The following is a 21,978-nucleotide window of genomic DNA, read 5'->3' as shown; positions in this document are numbered from 1 at the left end:
GCAGAGACCATGGCCCACAAAACCTAAAAATTTACTGTCTGGCCTTTAACAAAAAATGTTTGCCAATCCTCGTTTTATACAAATTATTCTTGACTAGAGGGAGAGGGAAGTCTAAGCATGTACCATAATAAAATTTTATTGTATCTAGTAAACTTTTAAAAAACTGTAGCTTTCACTATTAAACACAGCTTTCACTATAAAACATCAGCTTGGCTAATGGTAAAATAAAACTTGTAAACTAATTCTCAACCTGGGCATGTCTGCTAAGGGGAATACATTAGAATATTTAGGGTGGTGAGGAAGCTATTTGTTTATCACAAGGGCAGAATATGTTTTAAAAGGCTGACAGAAACTTTAATAATCATACCTCTATATTGTCCAGCTTAACCATCCTCATCTAACCCATCCCTCCCTGGCCATAAATGACGCTGGGAATTAGCGAATACTGAACCATTGCCCCTAAGGGAAATGGCAGGGTTATCATCAATACATAACCTTGTTTTACATATGTTTCTGTTTCAAGACGCCTCATTTAATTTAACATTGAACTCATGGCCAACAGCACTGTAACTCATGCCTGAAAAAAGCTTATCTAACACATGGACTCTCTCCCTAATGCACATCACAGCCTTCTTGTGCCTAGAGGAACACTAGACAGCAATTCAGCCCTATGTTGAAATATTTCTTTAAGCAGTGAAATCACTAACAAAAAGCATACATATGCAAAAAATACAAAAATGCACTAATAGATCACAAAGGCTTGTTACGAGAGCTAAAATAAGAAGTTTAAGCACTGCCTTGTTGGACCTCAGCTGGGAACATAGGATTCATATTATTTTGCTGCTCTGCCTCTGCATATGTCTGCAAATGACCAGGAAAGCATCCCAAATACTGATTTCAGGGATACAAGTAAATTTTAGTGAGGGCAAATATGAAAGTACAGAATTGGTGAATAATGAAGGATCAACTGTATGATATACTACTACCAGTAATCTTCTAAATTAATGATGATCAGATAAAAAACCGTTTTTGAGCAACAGCGATATTAAGTACAGTCACCTAAAGTAATGTCTCTGAAGTGATGTTTCTTTGGTATGTATAAAGGAAATGGTGTGGGTGTATTCCACTCTTCCCTCGCTGCACGGAGCTTACTACCACTTTGAGACTTAGCCTCTAGTTGGGCAAATCTGAGTGCCAGCTTGGATTAGGTTCCCTTGACCTGAGTTCCTGTATTTTCCCCAGTATCTCCACTCTGTCACTTATCACAACTACATAACCATCTGTGTGCTTATGCCTCACCCACAGGGTTGTAACATCCGAGAGTTCCAGTTTTGGGGGTTTTTCTACAACTTTTTACCCCCTAGTACAAAGCCTTATAATACACTGCTATTCAATTAACTTTTACTAAGTAAATAATTCAATGAAGTGAGAAATTACAGAGACCTGAAGTATGCCTAGGATATAAAAAGACAAATGGATAAATTTAAGCAATAAAAGGTAGAATGTGTACAACTTGCCAACCAACTATATCTGGGGATTTGGAAGGGTTTTTAGATTGCCCTGGTTTCTAGATCGAACAAAGGTGTGTTCGGTTGGGCTACTATCGACAGTATAGAATATAGATATAGGAGGAGTACATTTGAAGGGAAAAAGGAGATCCACCAGAACATGTCTACCACCCTGCTAATCAGTCACCTATTCATAATGTTACTTCTGTACTTGATAAATTTTATTGCTTGCTAAGACTGCGTTCCTAATTACTATGTGTTATAACAACTCATTTCTCTGATTAACTCCCCAACTCTAATGTCAGATCATATGGGGCAAAGGTTTATTTGACTCCCCAAAACCTAGTAAAACATATTTAATTGAACTGAATGTGGATGAAGATGTCCAGGACAGACTTGGATGTTCTGAACTGGGGCTTAGGAAAAAAGTCTTAGCTGAAATAAAGCTTTAGAAAATATTATAACACAGGTGGTATTTTAGAGTGGAAAAGAGGAATAATTTTTGAAAGAATCAAAGACAGAACTTTAGGATGCCCCACATTTAAGGGACATATCAATCAAGAGGAGACAATGAAAAACACTGAGAAGGAACAATCAGAGACCAAGTGAGAATGGAATGACAGACACTACTGATTATGAACCAAATAGCCATTACTATCTTCTTTCTGGCTTAACAGATATCTAATTTCTTCCAAAATAATGAACTCAAGGAAGGTGGGAGCTTCCCCAGTCCCTGGGGAGTGACTCATGGTTAGTTTAAATCAATCATACTAATCACATTTCCTTTTGCCAGTGATTGGTGTAGGGGTGACCAATGAGATGTAAGGGAAATGCTCTGGGGAACTTTAGGCAGACTGTCCTCTCTATACAGAAATACCTGCCCAGGAGAAACCCCAGCACTGCTTTTCTGCTTTTGGATAATGAAAACATGAGTCTTGTTATCTTACAACCCTGAAGGTAAACATCTGTGAAGACAGTGAGAATGGCAGAAGGTAGAGCAAGATGCTGGGTTCTCAATAGTGTTGTTGCATCTCTGAATCAATCCTGGAGCCACCCATCATTGGACTCACTTGAAGGTGAAAGCATCCTGATACCACTGGTGTTCCAAAATCAAGAGGAGGAGCATTTCATGAAGGATACAGGAAAGTACAGAAAGGTAATAAGAGTACCCACAAGAGTGATTTTGGTTTCAAGAGTTATAGGTAATTATGGTAAGCACTCAAAAAAACATTAACTATGTGCAAGCACTACTCTAACAACACATATAACCTCATCTAATCTCTCACAACAATCCTATGAAGTAGATGTAATTATAGGCAATGAAAAGCAAAAGCCAGAATCCAGTGAATTGAACAAGAGGGATATGAAAATGGAATAGTAAATTTAAACATTTCAAGAAAGTCATCTGAAGGAAAGAAGAGAATCGTATATAAGGAAGGGAATAAGGGAGGTTTTAAGATGGTCAAGAGAAGAAGATAAAAATGTAGAGGAAAATGAGATATATATAAAAATACTTAAGAAATGATTGCTTAGGTAAGGTTCAGAGAAGATAGGAGGGTTTGGTTCCAAGAGTACAAGTAGATAAAATTTGAACAAAATGAGAAGTGGGCTCTGAAATTAATAGAAAATAGGTAAGGACCAATTTATAAATTTGAAGGCAAGAGGATAGACTAGGAAGAACAAGAAGTTCATAGATGCTATCAATGTTCTTTAAAAAAATCATTAAAAAGACATCCACTAGTAAAGAGCTGAGACCAAAAGTAGGGCATTTGATAAAAATGGTGATGGTCTGGCATAGCAGTTATGAGAAATAGGTGGGAAATTTATCTAAAACCAGTAAGATTACTAACTTGGACCCAGCTGAAACCAAGAAATCATGATGAATAGACATTCACGTTTTTACAAACATTTTAAGGACCTCCCATACGCCAAGGCACCTTTCTAGGTACTGGGGATACAGTATGAACAAAAATTCCTGCCTCATGTTCTTTACATTCTAAGAGAGAACATAGAAGATATTTTTTTAGAGAATTTTTTGTTCCTTTTTTTTTTTTTTTTAAGATTTATTTATTTGCCAGAGGGAGAGAGAGCGCACAAGCAGGGAGAACAGCAGTGGCAGGCAGAGGGAGAAGCAGGCTCCCTGCTGTGCAAGCAGCCCAATGAGGACTCAATCCTAAGACCCCGGGATCACGACCCAAGTCAAAGGCAGACGCTTAACTGACTGAGCCACCCAGACATCCCTATAAAGATTTTTTAAAAATACCTTTTTATTTGAGAGAGAAAGCAAGCGTGTGTGAGCAGGGGGAGGGTAGAAGGGGACAGAGAGGGAGAGGAAGAGAATCTGTAGCCGACTTCATGCAAAGCATGAAGCCCCACTCAGGGCTCAATCCCAGGACCCTGAGATCATGACCTGAGCCAAAACCAAGAGTCAGCAGCTTAACTGACTGAGCCACCCAGGCACTCCTATAAAGATTTAATAATTTAAAATATTTTTAAAAACACTACTATATGCAATGTTAGATGGTGGTAGGAGCTAAGGAAAATAAAAGAATTAAAATTTTAGATGGGATGGGCAGACATGGCTTCACAGAGAAAGACATTTGTACTATGACCTGAAAGAGGAAAGGGAGAAAGCTATGTATATATGTGGGGGTTGATACCAGGTAGAGGGAAAAATCAAGTACAAAAGTCTGGAGGTGAGGGAATTCAGTTATCTTCGAGGTACAGCTGTGTCACAATGATGGGGTGGGGACAGTCAGAGAAATAATAAGAGGCTAGATGGTGTAGAGTCTTGTAGGCCACTAAAGACTTTGACTTGTATTGAGGGAAGATAAGCCACTGGAGAATTTTATGCAGAATGACGGGATTGCTTTTGTTTTTATGTTAAGAGTGGGAAAGTATGGTGGGCAATGATGGAAGACCAATAAGAATGTATTGCAATAATTCAGGTGGTTTGGACAATGATGTAGCAGTGGAGGTGTTATTTATTTTAAAGGTAGAGTCAATAGGATTTCCTGATGACTCAGATGTGGGAATGTGAGAGAAATCAATAACTACAAGATTTTTCATATTCAGCAAATGGAAAGAACAAAATTGCTATTGACTAATATCGGAAGATAGAAGAGATGAGAGGTGGGGAATTGGGGATTTCAATATTGGACATATTAAGTTTACGATGCTTATTAAACTTAGGAATGGTAGTATCTAATAGCCATATATGATATGATATATGTGTCTAGTATTCATAGAAGCAGTCCAGATGGAAGATGAAAAATTGGGAGTAGAGGTGATCCTAAAACCTCGAGGCTAGAGATTATACTAGAGTGAATGCAGATGGGGGAAAAAAGGTCCAAGGACAGAATCCTAAGATTCACAAATGCAGCAGTAATAATAACTATTACTAGGAAGGTGGAGGCCTCTCCCTTATCCCCAGGAGATGAATCTTAATTATTCAAAACCAAGTATGTTACTTGCTAGAGTAAGCCTGTGATTCAGCTTTGGTCAGCACAAGGTTAGTCCCATTGGTGTCCAGGGGAAGGCGGTAGTAGAAAGGTTTCCTTGCTTTTAAAGACAAGAAACTTTCTTCTTCCACTTTACAGTTATGACTGCATAACACTGGGAACCATGGCAACCCTTATGCAATCATTAGGAGCATTAAACCACATGCTGAGGATGGCAGAGGGCAAAGATGAAAAAAACATGGGTAGCTCATGTATTGCTGAGCTGCAAATCAAGCAGCCGTAGGGCCACTCTATGCCTGGATTTTTTGGTTATTATTTAATACGGGTTTTCTCTACTTGTGGGAAATAGCATCTGGTTACAATAATCTCATTTTAATTTTCATAGCAACGCTTAGAATATCAAAAAACAAACTGAAACTAAGGGGGTGCCTGCTGGCTCAGTCAATACAGCATGTGACTCTTGATCTTGGGATCCTGAGTTTGAGTCCCCCTGTTGGGCGTAGAGTTTAATTTAAAAATAAAAACAGATTTACACACAAATGAACAAACCGAAACTCAAAAAAGGTTAAAGTTGGCCAGGTTAAATAACCTAGCACTTAGGTAACAATGGTGAATTGAAGCTCATCTAATTCCAGTATCTATTTTAAGTGATTAGGAGTTGTGGATTTAAAGAGTGGACACTACTGAAAGACAAGGGGAATGGGAGTTTGGAATTCTTGAAGTGACTAGCAAACTAAGGCCAGGAAGTAATAGAGATTGAAAGAATAGGGAAGTGTCAAAACAGATAGAGTATATTAGTAAACAAGATAAAGTGAAAAGAGCTCTTCTTAAGAGAAGAACATTAGAGTTGAAGATTTTTATTTTTTGAGTAGTCTGAAGACTAGACGTAGGTTGTACCATTTTCAGTGCTCAGGGACTGATTGGTTACTATTTACTAATACACACTATGTGGCACACTATTTTGTGTACTTGGGATTCAGTGCTAACTAAAATACACAAGGTGCTCTGTGGAGCTCACACTTTGGTGTGAAGAACAGACAATAAACAAGTAAACTACTAGAACTTTGGTGAACATAGTCAGAGGCACTCAGTAGCATCTGATTTGAGATAAAGTTTCCTGGGTGTGGCTTGGCAAGCAACTGAGGCCTTTACTCAGGGTTGCACATCGAACACAAGTAAATGAGAATCAGGACAACAATAACTGGCAATTATGTATTTCAAATAATTTTACATATGCACACTCAGAAGTAAATGTTTAATGAATGAATGATCTGATCCATTAAGCTTCTTCCATTCCAACTCTTTAACCCATTGCTTAATAAAGTACAGGTTACTTTTTTTAAAGATTTTACTTTTAATTAATCTCTACACCCAACATGGGGCTCGAACTCACAACTCCAGAATATTCTTTGTTAGACTGATGGAAAGAACTATCTGAAAACAAAGATGGAGTCTTTGCAGTGATTCATGGTTTCATTCAACATTCACTCCCTAGAATAAGCTCCATGGGGGTAGGCATATTTGTCTATTTTGTTCACTACTGTTATCTCCAGCACTTAGAACAATGCCCAGCAATTTTATTGAATCGAATAAATAAGCACCTACTGGATGACAGGTGTTACGTTAATCACAAAGGTAAATAAAATGGTTCCCACCCTTAAGGAATTTGCCATTTTAAAGGCTCTCAGTAAAAATCTCTTGGTCTTCACATATATCAAAGTATATCCTTAAGGAGCAAGGCTGTTAAGAATCCAAAGCATTATCTGTCCTGGATAAAAGAAATTTATTGTAGGCGTCATATGATCTTAAAGTTAAAAAATAAACACCATTCTATCCTGAAAAATTAGTATTACTAGGTACTACAATTAGATGACCTGTTATAAACAATGATTATGGTAAATCAAAGAAAATAACAATTTCAGATGCTGCTTTGAAAATTTTTGATTCCTTTTCATTTTCAAGTCCTTTCAAATATATTTTAACAAAAATGAAGTGAGAATATCAGTTAATATGAAGCTACATAAAAGAACAAACAGAATCGGAAGGCAAATTCCAAAGAGATCACTGCTATAAATAGAGACATGGAAATGTCAGGACAGAGAAGCAAAGTTCCACTAAAAAACAACAACAAAACTGTATGCCAACTGGGCTTTACATCTCATACCCACCCATCTTCAGTTAAGGATTTCATTGGCAAAGATCCTCTTTCAATAATCTATTTCAAAACATAAATGTTGTGAGTAAAGATAGATGTCCTGATTACAAAAATCAAGATGTTTTTGGTTCTGCAAAGATTCTTCTTCTCCTTGCACCTAAGAAGCAGAAAACATCCAAATGAAATTTAACCCAATCACTGCTGCTTCAGAGTTCTTTGATGAAATAAAGAGCACTGGATTAGGAGTCTAGTCTTGGCTCTGCAATTAATCTTGTCGCTTTGTACACAGTTTCAAGCAATCCGGGTCACAATATCCTCCACCATAAAATGAGAGTAACAGACTAGATGATCTTCAAGGTCTTTCCAAGTCTGCTATCCTAAGAAAAGCTGAGTGAAGCTTATCTTCCATGCTATATAGCCTCAAAAGCCCCTAACATTCATAACCACATATTCAACAATTTGAACTCTTGTTTTGCAGGGAAATGGTAACAATTCAATTTGATATTAAGGTTTTACCAACATAAAAGCACCAAGCCATACTGGGCAATGGTTTTGGAGGGAAGTGGTAACTATGATAACAAACAATTCAATTTGATATTAAGGTTTTGCCAACATAAAAGCACCAAGCCATACTGGGCAAACCAAAGAGTAAGATCCAAGTCCTCAACCAGCCCTCTTTCATACAGAGAAAAAAGGGAAGAGAACAAGATCTCTGTGTTCAGAACATGTACTAGTCTAGCTGGGGAAACAAAATTTAATTAAGCTAAATTCTGCATTTAAACTTTTTGCATTAAGAGGGCAGTTTTCAAATTGATAAGCTTAAGAATCAACTATGATGCTTATTTTTTTAAAATAAGAAATGTAGATTTCTTAAAACACGTTCCATTAGGCCCAGGTGGGGCCCAAGTATCTACATTTTTAAGAAACACCCCAGATAATGCAGGGTTTTTCTCAAACATACCATTGTTTAAGAAACACTGCCCTAGCCTAGATCAACAAAAAAATTGATAGGGTTCAAAAACAGAATGCTTCTAGGGGCGCCTGGGTGGCACAGCGGTTGAGCGTCTGCCTTCGGCTCAGGGCGTGATCCTGGTGTTATGGGATCGAGCCCCACGTCAGGCTCCTCTGCTGTGAGCCTGCTTCTTCCTCTCCCACTCCCCCTGCTTGTGTTCCCTCTCTCGCTGGCTGTGTCTATCTCTGTCAAATAAATAAATAAAATCTTTAAAAAAAAAAACAAAAAAAAAACAAAAAAACAGAATGCTTCTAGACCTTGAGTTCTCTAGACTAATGCCTGTAACAACTAGAGAACAAACTATAAGGCATCAAAATTTAGCAAAAGTCTGATGGAGCAGTTAAAGTTCAGTGGTTCTCAAGTGTGGACTGCACTTTAAGGATCAACTTAGGAAGTTGTTACACGTACAGATATAGACCAATGAAATCAGTCTCTGGGAGTGGGGGTTGGGTGGGGCTCAGCTTTAACATCTTAAAAAAGCTCCCTGTAACCAATGCACTGAATTAAGTAAAAGATAGATGGAATCACTTAGTCAGGTCAAGGTTCATGAAAAAAGATGATTTTTAATTTTGACATTTGGCTCAAATTTTAATGAAAAAGATAAAGGTAACAAGTGAAAGGAACTGATGTATAAATATATGATCCAAGTAGGGAGAGGAAAAATGAACATGTTTTGACCACAAAATAAAGGGAGAATAAAACAGCAAATGTATGAATTTATTTTAGACATTTTGGGGGGTTTTTTTGNACATGTTTTGACCACAAAATAAAGGGAGAATAAAACAGCAAATGTATGAATTTATTTTAGACATTTTGGGGGTTTTTTTTGGTTTTTTTTTTTTTAAAAGATTTTATTTATTTATTCAACAGAGATAGAGACAGCCAGAGAGAGAGGGAACACAAGCAGGGGGAGTGGGAGAGGAAGAAGCAGGCTCACAGCAGAAGAGCCTGATGTGGGGCTCAATCCCATAACGCCGGGATCACGCCCTGAGCCGAAGGCAGACGCTTAACCGCTGTGCCACCCAGGCGCCCCTAGACATTTTGGTTTTGAGGCAACGCACAGAATGAGTCTTGGAGATAGCTGCAGACACAGGTTTGGAAATACATCTAGGATTCCCTAGCACAGGGCTAATTCAAAGTAAATTAACAAAACTTACATTTAACTGCATGTTAACTACACTGGAATTAAAACAAAATTTTAAAAAACTTTCACAGGTCAAAAACATTATGAAACCATATATATTGCATATATTCTGTAGTTTTATTATATTCTGCAGCATTATATACCAGCTTTATTCTAAGTTATTGGGATGTATGCTATAGAATTAACTAAAATCACTCAAGAACTGGATGGTAAAAGCCAATTTTTTTGAGACAGATGCCGTCAGGAGTACCAAATTTTCAACCTGTGATTATCCCTACAGTAAAGGGAGCATTATGGTGTATCAGTAAGGGCAGGCAGCTCTGAATTTTTTTCACTAAATATTGATACTCAATTTCATATATATTTTATGATGCTGTGCTGTATCTCCTCTGATCCTGGTCAAAGGACAGATCCTGCTTACACAGGCTGCCAACAGATGTGTGCAACTAGCCAAATACTATTTATATATTCAAAGAGGCCCTGTGTGTGATACAGTAAGGATGGTCCTTCTCTCATTAAATTTGAAGAACCCTGTGAAGTTGGGAATGATACCTTAGCAAGCCCCTCTCTCTTCCCCCATATATGCCTTCTGCCTTCACTGAAGGGCAAAGAAAATTGATCTTATTTTCATAAAGAACCTTTGTCTCAAGCATTAATTGTTCTGAAAGATTAAACTATAAAGAATTTTACTCTTAATTTCCCGAAGAGTCTGATTTTAAACTCTTGGTGTGCTTTTTTTGGGAGGTGGGCTATTTTGTAAGGAATCCATATATGCAAACAGTACAAACACTATCACAGATGCTGTGTGGTAAAACAGAGGAAAAATTAAAATTCAGCAATCCTATTCTTTTCTTGAAGAGGCTTACAATCTAGTTAGTGATGTGGATTACAAACACATAAACCCCCAAACAATGTATTTGAAAAATAACACTAATCATACCAAATATATGTATGTATACACATATACTCTCTCTCACACACACACCATATAACACAGAAAAACAAGCTTCTATCCTATTATACGACTTATGGGTTCTTTAATTTTGTACATAATATTTTTATTACCTTACATTAAGACCTGCCTTCTCATGAAGAACTTTGGCATATATCTGATAAAAACAAATCCAAGTATTTTTTAAATACAAGTAAGAAATACTAAGCTGTGAACCACACCATAGAAATTACAAAGAGATCCATTTCATTACTTGATTTTTTATAGATTCTTCTATTCTTTCCACACAGGTTGCCTGGGTTCAGATCACTAACACTAACATGTGACCTTGGGCAAGTTAGTTAACTTACCTGTACCCAAGAAAAATGGAGATTTTAATATGCACCTCATAGAGCCATTGTAAGAATAAATGAATTAAATACAGATAAAGCACTTAGAACAGGGCCCAGGATATAGCACTCCACTATTAGCTATTGCTATCAGTGTGCTATGCAGTAAAGACACAGAAAAAGACATAGGCCTTATTCTCACAGACCTTATAATCTAGTGGAAATTCCAAATAAACAATAAGTGATACCATGCTATTACTGCCATGATGTAGTACATGACAACAAATAAGAATCCCTAAATTTTAGAGTTCTGGAGAGGCTTTCTGGAAAAATGGAAATTAGCAGGCAACGGTAAAATAGAAGAGATGGGAAATGTACCTGACAAAAAGAGAGCTCTGCGGTTGTGGGTAAGTGAAAATGACGAGGATAATAAAGTCTGGATTTAGGGCAAATCAATGATCTTAAGCAATGTCCTAGTATTCTTCAGTCTTCTTACAGCCCTTCAATCAGGAAACACTATCAAATTTGGCAACCAACCAGAGAAGAAATTTCTAATAACTGCGGGTGACAGTATTTTAACTTCTGAAAGGGAAAACGGACAGAAGTCAGTGTGAAAACATAAGACTTTTTATTATCCTTTACTGTTGTCTACTTTTCAGAAACAGATTGAACTGCGCTCTCTTTTTGATATGCTGGTAAAAGGAAGAAGTTGAGGGGCGCCTGGGTGGCGCAGTTGTTAACCGTCTGCCTTCAGCTCAGGGAGTGATCCCAGCATTCTGGGATTGAGCCCCACATCAGGCTTCTCGACTAGGAGCCTGCTTCTTCCTCTCCCACTCCCCCTGCTTGTGTTTCCTCTCTCGCTGGCTGTCTCTCTCTGTCAAATAAATAAAATCAATCTTAAAAAAAAAAAAAAAAAAGGAAGAAGTTGTGTGACTTACCAAAGGGCACATGGATCATACTTGAACACAGATGCTCTTGGACCTAGTCCAGAGTCCTTTCCACTGTCTGGGCTGCCTCCAGTTTCAGACACTGGTCAAACTGTTGGTTCTCCAAAATGTTCCAAAGTTAATTTGTGTTAACAACTTTGTTCTCTAATATGCTAATATATGGATGTCTGGGTGGCTCAGTCCTTTAAGCATCTGCCTTTGGCTCAGGTCATGATCCCAGGGTCCTGGGATCGAGTCCCACATCAGGCTCCCTGCTCAGTGGGGAATCTGCTTTTCCCTCTGCCCCTCTCCCCAACTCACTCGCTCGCTCTCTCAAAATATATTTTTCTCACAAAAATAAATAAATCTTTAAAAAATGCTAATATATCCTGCTTCCATTCACACCTTAGTCTGAAATAGAATTCTAAAAACTCAGTAAAAAGGGATATAAAAGTCATTAAACCAATAACCAACCTAATGATCAAACACCCTAATGACATCCTGGACTATTTAATTTGAAGTGGCCATTTCCTCCTCACATCTAACCTGAATCTGTTGTGACTGTGTACTGAGGAAATACTGGCCTGGTTTAAATGACACACAGTATATAGCATGAAGTTATCAGATCCTTCTGGCTAAGAGTTGTTAGGAGGTAGGTGATCAGTAGAAAGTTGATGCAGGAAGCCTGTACAGTTTTGTCACTCTAAAATGCCTGTTAAGGGGCACCTGGGTGGTACAGTGAGTTATGCATCCCACTCTTGTGTCAGGTCATGATCTCAGGGTCAGGAGATGGAGCTCCTTGTCAGGCTTCGTGCTCATTGCAGAGTCTGCTTGGGACTCTCTCACCCTCTCTAAAATAAGTAAATCTTTTTTTAAAAAGCCTGTTTAAAAGCCATAATGGATTAGGGGGAGAGGGGAAAAAGCCACAATGGACCTATTTTTCTCCAATAGCTAAAAATAAGAATCTGTTACTATTTCACAGATATAACAAATCCAAAAGTGAAAACTGTGCTAAGAAAAAAATCATGTAGTCATTTGCTAACCAATAAGTCAGAAGGTAAATGAAGAAACTTGCCGGTGTATTTAATAGCCCAGCTTTTATTACATTTACTAATCTTTTCACTCTGTTATTTGGTAAATCTAAATGCTCCCTGCTATACTTCTGGAAGTTCAAAAACACCAACTTTTGTTGCTTCATCCTAAGGATAAAATATGAAATACCAATTTTTTTTTTTAAGATTTTATTTATTTATTTGACAGAGATAGTGACAGCCAGCCAGAGAGGGAACACAAGCAGGGGGCAGTGGGAGAGGAAGAAGCAGGCTCATAGCAGAGGAACCTGATGTGGGGCTCGATCCCATAACGCCGGGATCACGCCCTGATCCGAAGGCAGACGCTTAACCGCTGTGCCACCCAGGCGCCCCCTGAAATACCAATTTCTGTGTTAAGAGTCTGACTATAAAATATAATCCAGCCAAATATTTAGCCAATCTCTGAAAGCATAATAAGCCAATTTTAGATTATTAGCTATGATACATCCACTTTTAAGGAATTTACATTGTAAAAGGGAATAAATTTAATCAAAAGCCTGATCTTATCAATTATAACAGTAACCAGAGGACTGCAAATGGCTTTGAGACAACTGAGTGGACTGAGAACTCACACAGCCTAATCAAAAGTCACTGGCTAGTTTTCCCACAATTCAGTTGCTCTTGCAGGATTCTGGGTTTTACCAAAACTAAGATTTGAACATCACAGCAATCCAAAAAATGTACATGGATTATCCTTTCTTGATTATAAAATGCTAGAAGCCAAATTACATGTTCATTACTAGTTTCCATTTACACAGCACTTTCTGGTTTCTGAAGAGCTCACAGGACAGTAAAGCAAGTTATGATCATCAACGTAGATGAGAAATCTGAAACACAGAGACTAAGTTACTTGCCCAAGGTCACAAAACCAACTAAAATGTAGAGGCAGATTTTTTTCAACATGCATTCTTTCAACAAATATCTAGAACCCTGACTATGCATTAGGGACTGGTCAATGGTAGACAGTCCTTGTTCTCCAGTTTACATTCTAAAGGAAAAATGAAAATAAACAAGTAAACACATAGAACATAATTTCAGATAAATGCTATAAAATGGTAATGGGATAGTGATTGCAGAATGGCACAACTAGAGGTCAGAGATGGCCTAAAGAGTTGACATCTGAACTGAGCCTCAAATGACACGGACATATCCATGTGAAATCTATAAAAGCATCCAGGCCAGGCAGAAGAAGCAAATATAAAATCCTAAAGGCTGGAAGTATCTTGGACAGCAAGGTGAGTGAAGAAGAATGAAAGGCAGGAGTGTTTAGGGACAGTGGCCTGATCATATAGAGCCCTTACACCATTCCAGGAGATAGGATTTAAAGTGCAATACTTGGGGCGCCTTGGTGGCTCAGTCGGTTAAGTGTCCAACTTTGTTTCAGCTCAGGTCACATCTCAGGGTCATGAGATGGAGCTCAGTGTCAGGTTCCACACTCAGTGAGGAGTCGGCTCTCTTTCTCCCTCTCCCTCTACCCTTATGCCCACCCCCACCATGCACGCTCTCTCTCTGAAATAAATCTAAAAAAAAGTGTAATAGGAAGACAAAGGTGAGATGATCTGACTTGTTTTAAAGAAAGAAATCATTCAAGCTGCTATATGAAGAAATAATTGTAATACAATCAGGTAGAGGCTTGAACTTCAAGAGTACTAGTAATGTAATGGATCCTTGTTACTTTTGAGAACTTACATGTATGTTACGTATTTTTATAATTTTGTAATTTTAAAAAGCAAATTGTAGAGATTTAAGGGTGGAAGCAGAAAAACCAAATAGAATACTATTACAGTCCAGGACTGAAGTGATGATAACTTGTAAGTAGTGGAAATGGAAATTAATAGAATTTGGAATATACCACAAAAATATGGTAAATAGGTCTTCCTAATGCAGAGGCAGGGGCAGAAATGAAGGCTGACCAGTGGTTCTCAATGTGGGATGATTTTGCCTACCAGGGGACATCAGCAATATCGAGATATTTTTGGCTGTCACAATTGAGTGTGTGTCGTGGTGTGTGTGGGAGGAGGTGATATGTTACTAGCATAAGGATGGCTAAGGATGCTGCTAAACATATTACAATACACAGCGGTGTTTCAAAACAGAATTATCTGGTTAAACAGTGTTAACAGTGTTGAAGTTAAGAAATCCTGATCTAAACTGATTCCAACTGCTTCGCACCCTGGTTCCAGGAAAGTCTACAAATAAACTAAAGATGAAGGGCCTTACTTTGAATATTTAGAGACAACTAAAATTGTCTGAAATAAAGTTTGTTTGGAGGTAAATTATATCACTCTGGGGTGAACATTATGTTAATCAGGACTGACTGGTATATGTCTAATTAAGAAAAAAATGAAAAAAATCAATTGATTAATAAATGTCACTTGTTAGACCTTCTCAAAACGTAACGGAAAAAAGTTTAACAATACCACCCAACAATGCTTTTAGTCTTTTTTTTTTTCCATTTATACTTAAATCTGTAGTCCAATACATTTGCTGCTTTTCCAAATATAAATCCTCACTCCTCCAAATCTAAAGGGATACGTATGAACATTGAAGAAGATAATCAGAGCTATAAATGGTTAAGACGGTAGGAAACACTTCAGTGGAGGAAAATGACAGCTCACTTGTAGCTATAGGCATGTATCTGTCTAGTTATCTGACTTACTCGGGGCCCTGAACAAGTGGACACACCAGCTGTAGTTATTAGGAAGACCGAAACACACATTTCTTCCAATTACTCTTAAGACTAGCAATGGGAAAACTATTTTTTTAGATCTAATTCACAAAACACAAAATGCCAAAATTGGTAAAATTCATTTTACCTCAGTCTTTGCTATCTAAAAATAAAGGAATTGGGGGGGATATCACTTCGATCGACTCCTAAATAAGATTCATAAAAAATCCCAATGAGTCTGAAATTACTACTAGTACTGCAGTAAATTATGTGCCACCAAATGCTTGCGGAAGTCTGAAATTACTTGATAATCCTGAAGTACGTAACAGAAAACACACACACTTAAAAAGTTATCCAGTCCCGGGATGACAATTCAGAACATTACCTTACATTTAGGTTCTCATAGGCAGGGGCTGGGGTGTACTACTTTTAGGAAACCACAAAGTCAATTTTGGTCAAGAAATGGATGTTGTTGTTAATTATAAGATGACCTCAATAAAACTGGCCCTGGACACATACAACACTAGGTTATAAGTGTAATTACAACGGAATTTTAAGAACAATCACGCTTTTAAAAGGATAGTCTTAATTTCACAGCCTCATCCACACTGCACAAAAATACCGAAATCAGCTCGAGAACTAAGAGGCCTCTAGCCTGAATTCATCCCCACTTGGGATAAAACAGATCTGCCAATCTATAAGTAAAATACAGGGACACTTTACTACCCTTGAAAATCAGGACGAGATCCCGCCAGGCCCAGCAGACGTTTTCGGAAACATCTCGTGGCGTCCCGGGCGCGCTTCTCCCAGGCACACTACACTCCTGGTTGTGGCGCTCTCGAGATACTGTAGCGTCGTCCTTACGCCTGTCGACGTTACCTCCTTTCCCATGGATACACAGAATGACCCTTGGCGCAAAATTAACCCGCAGTCCCTCCCAGAGGCTGCAACCAATAAAAAACAACTACTCTTTCTTCAGGTTTTCGAAACTCAATCCAACCGGGGTCCCCGCACCGGTCTTACCCACCACCCCGGAAGTACAAGTAACACAGCCTCCGCAAGAGAATGCGCGTAGAGGCGGCGCCAAAAATAAACCCCACTCTCGCGATAGCTTAAACACAAGTCTCGCGACATTTCTCTGCCTCTCCTTGTCTTTAAGCCCCACCCCCACACCAGTTCGTTACTTCAAAACATCGCGAGATTTTCTCCTTTCAGTCTCCGCCCCTTTACGGCACGATGGTCGCACAAGAATGTGATACAGGCTCGACGGCCGCCATTTTCTTTCTTTCTTAGCAGTTGGCTGAGGGAAGGTCTCTGCGAAGAAGCGGCAGCGGCCACTGTAGCGTAGATATGGCCGACTACTCAACAGTGCCTCCACCTTCTTCTGGCTCTGCTGGTGGTGGAGGCGGCGGCGGTGGTGGTGGAGGAGTTAACGATGCTTTCAAAGATGCGCTGCAGAGAGCACGGCAGGTAAGTCTGGACCGCGCGGCGGAATCCTGAACGCTCATGGTAATTGGCCGCTGGCTGAGTAGGCCGCTACTTCTTCGCGCATGAGGAAGAGGAATGAAGTGCCCTTCCGGGCTCTGAAATGTGAGGAGACTTATGGTTCCCCACGTTGGTAATACAGTTTGGAGGCTGGAGCTCGGTTTTATGTTATCTTGGTGTCTAAGCCCCTTAGAACCCCAACGCGTGTTAGGCATAGACGGCTTTAGGTCTTTTCGCTTCTGCGGCAGTCGCGCTTTCTCTGAAGAGTTAGCTTGGCATTTCCTTTTTTTTCCAGAGTGAACATTCTTCTCCATGGGATAAAGCGCGCGTAGTTTTTACACAATAGTATGGAAGGTTCTGGTAATGAGTTTGGGAGAGGACTAGGGTCTGTCCTCAGGAGCCGTAGTAAGGGAGGGATATGTCAGTAAAGCAGTCTTTACAGCTTGCAGCTCATTCGAGTTCTTTCGATATCATTCACTTCCACATCTAAAAGGAAGAGACTTAAAAGAGAGCACTAGTATCCCGTGTTGGAATCCTTACTCAGAGCAGGATTTACGTGTCAGTGTGTTCTACCAGTCCTTTCCCCTTATTTCTCAAAATGGCTTCAGGCCCATTATACCCGAAGTTTCAATTTGAATCTGCCTCTCTGTTCAGAGTCGTAAACTGACCAGACCTCTTTGTATTACGTAGGTGCGTACATTTGCCCTGAAGGCAGTTCTTTCCCACACGAAAGCTGTTAAAAAAAAATTCCTCCAGGAAATTTAAAGGCTTTTTAATTTGAACTTTATTAGATAGTCCCTTAACTATAACTTAAAATGTATGATGTTGGTGTGGAGTTTTATGTAAGCAGAAAATTTATTCTTGTTATGACATTTTGCTAGACGTTTTTAGATTACAGAGTTAAGCGAACGGGAATCAAAAACTAATTTTGTGGTATGTTTTGTTTGCATTAGGAGTTAACTTTGTTAACCTTTTTCATCCTCCAGTTCCATTAAAGCATTATTTGAGTCAAACTGCATAAACTCTGTAATAATGTAACAAATTGCTCTTATTTTTATAATGTGAACACATTATAATTAAAGAACTTACCTATACTTGTGTCTGATCAGAGATAGTTAATAAAAAGTTAACATTAATACTAATTGTGCAGTTTTTTCACCTGAATTTTCTTCTGAACATTTTTGGAATAGCGACTGAAACATATAATGACATAGACTGTTAGCGGGTTATTAGATTGGGTTGGAAGACTCACCTGAATTATTTTATTCAACCAGTGTATTGAATTAATTTGTGCAACACACTGTACTTAGATATTAGAGTTTTTTTTTTTTACTGTGTGAATTGTATTTCTGCCTTCTAGGAAGTGATGATACAATCAAGGAACCAAATGCAAATGACTAGTAGTGTCTGATTAATGCTTTCAGAGAGGAGTAGACAAAAATGGGCACCGTTAATTTATCCACTTGTTCTGTAAACATTTATAGAGTTCCTGCTGTGAGTCAGGCACTGTACACAGCACCAAAGAGTGGGGTGCCTAACTGCCAAAGGACTGATATTTTAAGCAAGGCATTAAAGAATGAGTGAAAGTTTGATCAGTGGAGAAAAGAAGCAGCATGTACAAAGGTATGAGGGTTTTTGGAATGACAGGAACCCAGGAATGAAGTCACTGGAGGATAATGTTGATTGGGGGAAAAAGGGTGGAAATTGAGGTGAGTACAGATGGATACAACTTCTGAAACACTTCGGTTTGCCATGCTTTAATTAAAAATTGGACTTCATTATTTGGCTAAGCTGTAATTTCCTGATTATGTTAGATGGCTTCTTTAAATATAGAAATTGTCCTCAAACTGTGGATTTCTTGTACTTTCTTTTTATGCCAATCGGTCAGCTGCCTCAGTGCTCTTGCTGTAATGATATGATTCTTTATAGATGTCTTGCTGTAATAATTTGATTGTTTCTTTACAGAATTGACCGTAAGCGTGAGATTCCTAAATTTAGCTTTTGAGTTGAACTTCCCCTTCTGATTACATTTGAAGATGCCTCTATATGTCAGTTGTAGCTGCTTATCTGATATATAAATGGGATACAGGGAGGAATACTTGGATTGAAGAAACAAGTTAGGTTAATATCTGAACTACTTTTTCCTTATCTATATTAAAAGCATGCTGGATTATGTATTCAAAATCCCCATCTAACCTTAAGTTTCTTTTCTTTGTTCAGCGTATTATGTTGTGTTCTTGGAAGGAAGAGGTATAAGAACAGCTTCTTGCCCTCAGAGAGCTGTGTACTAACCGGGATGCTATTGGCTTTTTTAACTGGACGTTTCTTTGTTAATACAGGACAAGTGATTACTCCCTAGCTCGTTTTGCCATCTGGTAATTTAGACCAAGTTGCTCAATCATTTTTCCAGAGAATCCCAGTGGCTTATTTTTTAATGTAAAATTCCCAGATTTTTAAATACTCTCCGAGCTAAATTCAGCACAGGGGCACCAGATTGCTTCTTTAGTTTAGTGTTTCCAGCCAGTACGCTTGAGAGATTTATATTTGTGTATTTCAAGCTGTAACTCCAAAGGGTGGGGTTGGGATTCTTTGTTTAGGACTTTGGTGATCAGACTAAACCAGTTTTGTCTCAGAAATATTGGAAAATCAAAATGTATCTCTCTACCTTTTTTTTCCCTTGACGCTATGAAGATAGAAGTGAATCAGACTGGGACTCCATGATTGGTAGAACACAAATTAAGCAAAGAGTATCAGCCCTGATTCTTTAGCTTATAAACAGCTCTTAGTCTTTAAGTACTCAGTTCTTGAAATCTCTTCCTTGATTGTAAAAGTGATTCAGACTGCATTATGTTTGAATGCAATGAAAATTTTATAAAACAGAATTGTTGACTTTTCAGTTACCATTAGTTTCTGTTGAAAACTAGCACTTGAGTAGGGTTTGGGGGGTTTTTTGTTTTATTTGGTTTGTTTCTTTATTTTGTGACAGGATAGCGAAGCTTGATTATGATAAAAAAAATTCCTCTGTTGTAGGAGGGGGCAGTGTTAAAAATGGTTGTTAGTATTTTTACTAAGAGCTCTTCTCTAATGTCTGTACTGTTTCTGAATTTTTGAGATGGTGTTACTGATTCTTTTGAGTGAACTAAGTATCAGCATGTCATTTTCATTTGGATAGTTTTAGAACTATTCAATGAATAATGAATAATAGGGAGGTATAAATAAGTATCCTTTATGCAGAAGTTCCTTGGAGTTCAAGGAGTGGTGTTCTGCAAACTCATGCAGCATTTATAAAAAGCTAACTGCAGAGGTATTCACAACTTAAGAACATCAGTAGTTATATCTTTTCTGGCCTGAAATACTTTCTTTCTAAAATCAGTGCCAGACAGTGTATTTACATTCTAAGGAACGATTCAAATATTAATCCATTTAAAACTTAAGGGTGGAAAAGCAGTTTTCAGGTGTGAAAACTTCTCTTTCAGAGAAGAAATAAGATTTTAATTAGCTGCTCAAAGACATGGAACAGGCTTTTATAAAAGGATGATTAAGGAAGTGAAAGGATGATTAAGGAAGATTAGATTGATCAAAGCTTTTTTTTTTAAGTTTTTATTTATTTATATTTTAGTAATCTACACCCAATGTGGACCCTGAGGTCAAGAGTCACATGCTCTTCTGACTGAGACAGCCAGGTGCCCCCCCCCAGCCTTTTTAAAATCATACATTTTAATGTTTAATTCTGGTATGCTTTGTGAGAAATCTAGAAACCCTCGAAAGTACATTTGGGAACTGATACATACAATTTTAAATGTACGTAAGTGAATTTAAGACTCAAGTCGTTGAATATACTTATCTTTCCAGTTTTCTAATTATAATGAAGCATGAAGCAATTGGTTCACTTCCATATCAGGATCCCTTTGGGGGAATTCTAGGCGCCAGAAGTTTGAATTTTCTGTGTAATTTTTTATCATGGAAAGTTTCAAACATATTCAAAATTAACAGAATGATGTAATGAACTCTAATGAGCGTATCACTCACTTTTGGTGATTACCCCCTTATAGTAATTAGCGTGGAGCTATGTAGAAATTGGGACATCTCAGGGCGCCTGGGTGGCACAGCAGTTAAACGTCTGCCTTCGGCTCAGGGCGTGATCCCGGCGTTATGGGATCGAGCCCCACATCAGGCTTCTGCTATGAGCCTGCTTCTTCCTCTCCCACTCCCCCTGCTTGTGTTCCCTCTCTCGCTGGCTGTCTCTATCTCTGTCAAATAAATAAATAAAATCTTTAAAAAAAAAAAAAAAGAAGAAGAAGAAATTGGGACATCTCCACTGTTGACTTACTATGTAACCTGAGTTAAGTTCCCTCTCGAGATTTTTTCTAGTGTAAAATGGATCACTGTCTCACTAAGTATTCTAACCTCTTGGGGTTGTTGTGATGAGTCAGTGACAAAATGAGTATAAAACACATATTATGAAGTTTGGCCTATTGCTGACACTCAGCAATATTAGTTCCATATCTCCTTTCACAGAAAAATGGAGTAAGTATCCACTGGTTGTGTTGTGCCTTGTGACTTGAGGCTGCTATTTTTTATGTGATGTTTAGTTAAGTGCAAGCAATTATTTGCCCCACTCTACAAAAGTCTTTAAGAATGAAATGATTTATGTTTCTGTAGCTGAGACTTTTCTTAGAGGTACAGTTTCCCAGGCTTTTCCCACCCCCATGTTTCCGTAGAACATGGTTGTCTGATAGAAGGGTAATGCAAGTCACATATTTCATTTAATGCAGCATACCCACAATGTTACCATTTTGACATGTCTGTAATATTAAAAAAGAGAGAGAGAGAGATACGCTTTCCGCTCTTCATGTTTGATTCAAGTCTCAGTATCCATTTGTGTATTTAACACTTAATTTGGGCTAGCCAGACGTACTCAATAACCATGTGTGGCTAGCATCTACATTATTAATAAGCACAGCCTTAGAATCCCATAAGGTGTTCATATTCTCGGTGCCTACAACACAGTTTTTGAAGAGTCATGAGAGAGCCACGGAGAAGATAGAGTTAGGACCACATTTTCCCCAGAGCTATGTGGTCAGTTTATTCTGAAGATTCCTGATTGGTTTACTTCTTTGTTCTTACAGAGATTTATCAGAAACTTAATTCCAGATGATGATTATTTTTAACTCTTCAAAGTTATTAATGGTATTAATGGCAGCAATATATTGATCTGTAATTTTTGTTTTTCAAGTTAATTTATGT

The 21,978-nt window shown here is 38.2% G+C and overlaps 2 protein-coding genes across 22 annotated transcripts in view; one reads left to right on the top strand and one right to left on the bottom strand.

Annotated features, from left to right (window-relative positions):
* The window catches only part of DNAJB4 (DnaJ heat shock protein family (Hsp40) member B4), a 41,904-nt gene extending 25,589 nt beyond the window's left edge, over positions 1–16,315 (bottom strand). The window contains exon 1 of one of the 2 annotated variants that reach the window (XM_019802863.2): positions 15,973–16,315. The gene's annotated coding sequence lies outside the window, so the exon portion shown is untranslated. The remainder of the gene's footprint in view (positions 1–15,972) is intronic. The other variant, XM_019802866.2, reaches the window with a different exon arrangement.
* Positions 16,316–16,480: 165 nt separating this feature from the next.
* Positions 16,481–21,978, top strand: part of FUBP1 (far upstream element binding protein 1) — a 34,762-nt gene continuing 29,264 nt past the window's right edge. For 9 of the 20 annotated variants that reach the window (XR_004623276.1, XM_034653729.1, XM_034653730.1 and 6 more), the window contains exon 1: positions 16,481–16,716. Coding sequence is in view for 19 of the 20 variants with exons in the window: in XM_034653729.1 (XP_034509620.1) it covers positions 16,597–16,716 (120 nt within the window). In the remaining variant the exon portion in view is untranslated. The remainder of the gene's footprint in view (positions 16,717–21,978) is intronic. The other 11 variants (XM_034653735.1, XM_034653733.1, XM_034653738.1 and 8 more) reach the window with 3 other exon arrangements.

The sequence above is a fragment of the Ailuropoda melanoleuca genome, chromosome 2, assembly GCF_002007445.2.
Source record: "Ailuropoda melanoleuca isolate Jingjing chromosome 2, ASM200744v2, whole genome shotgun sequence".
NCBI classification, from domain to species: domain Eukaryota; kingdom Metazoa; phylum Chordata; class Mammalia; order Carnivora; family Ursidae; genus Ailuropoda; species Ailuropoda melanoleuca.
The sequence above is the reverse complement of the archived record's forward strand: the minus strand, read 5'-3'. Positions and strand labels throughout refer to the sequence as shown.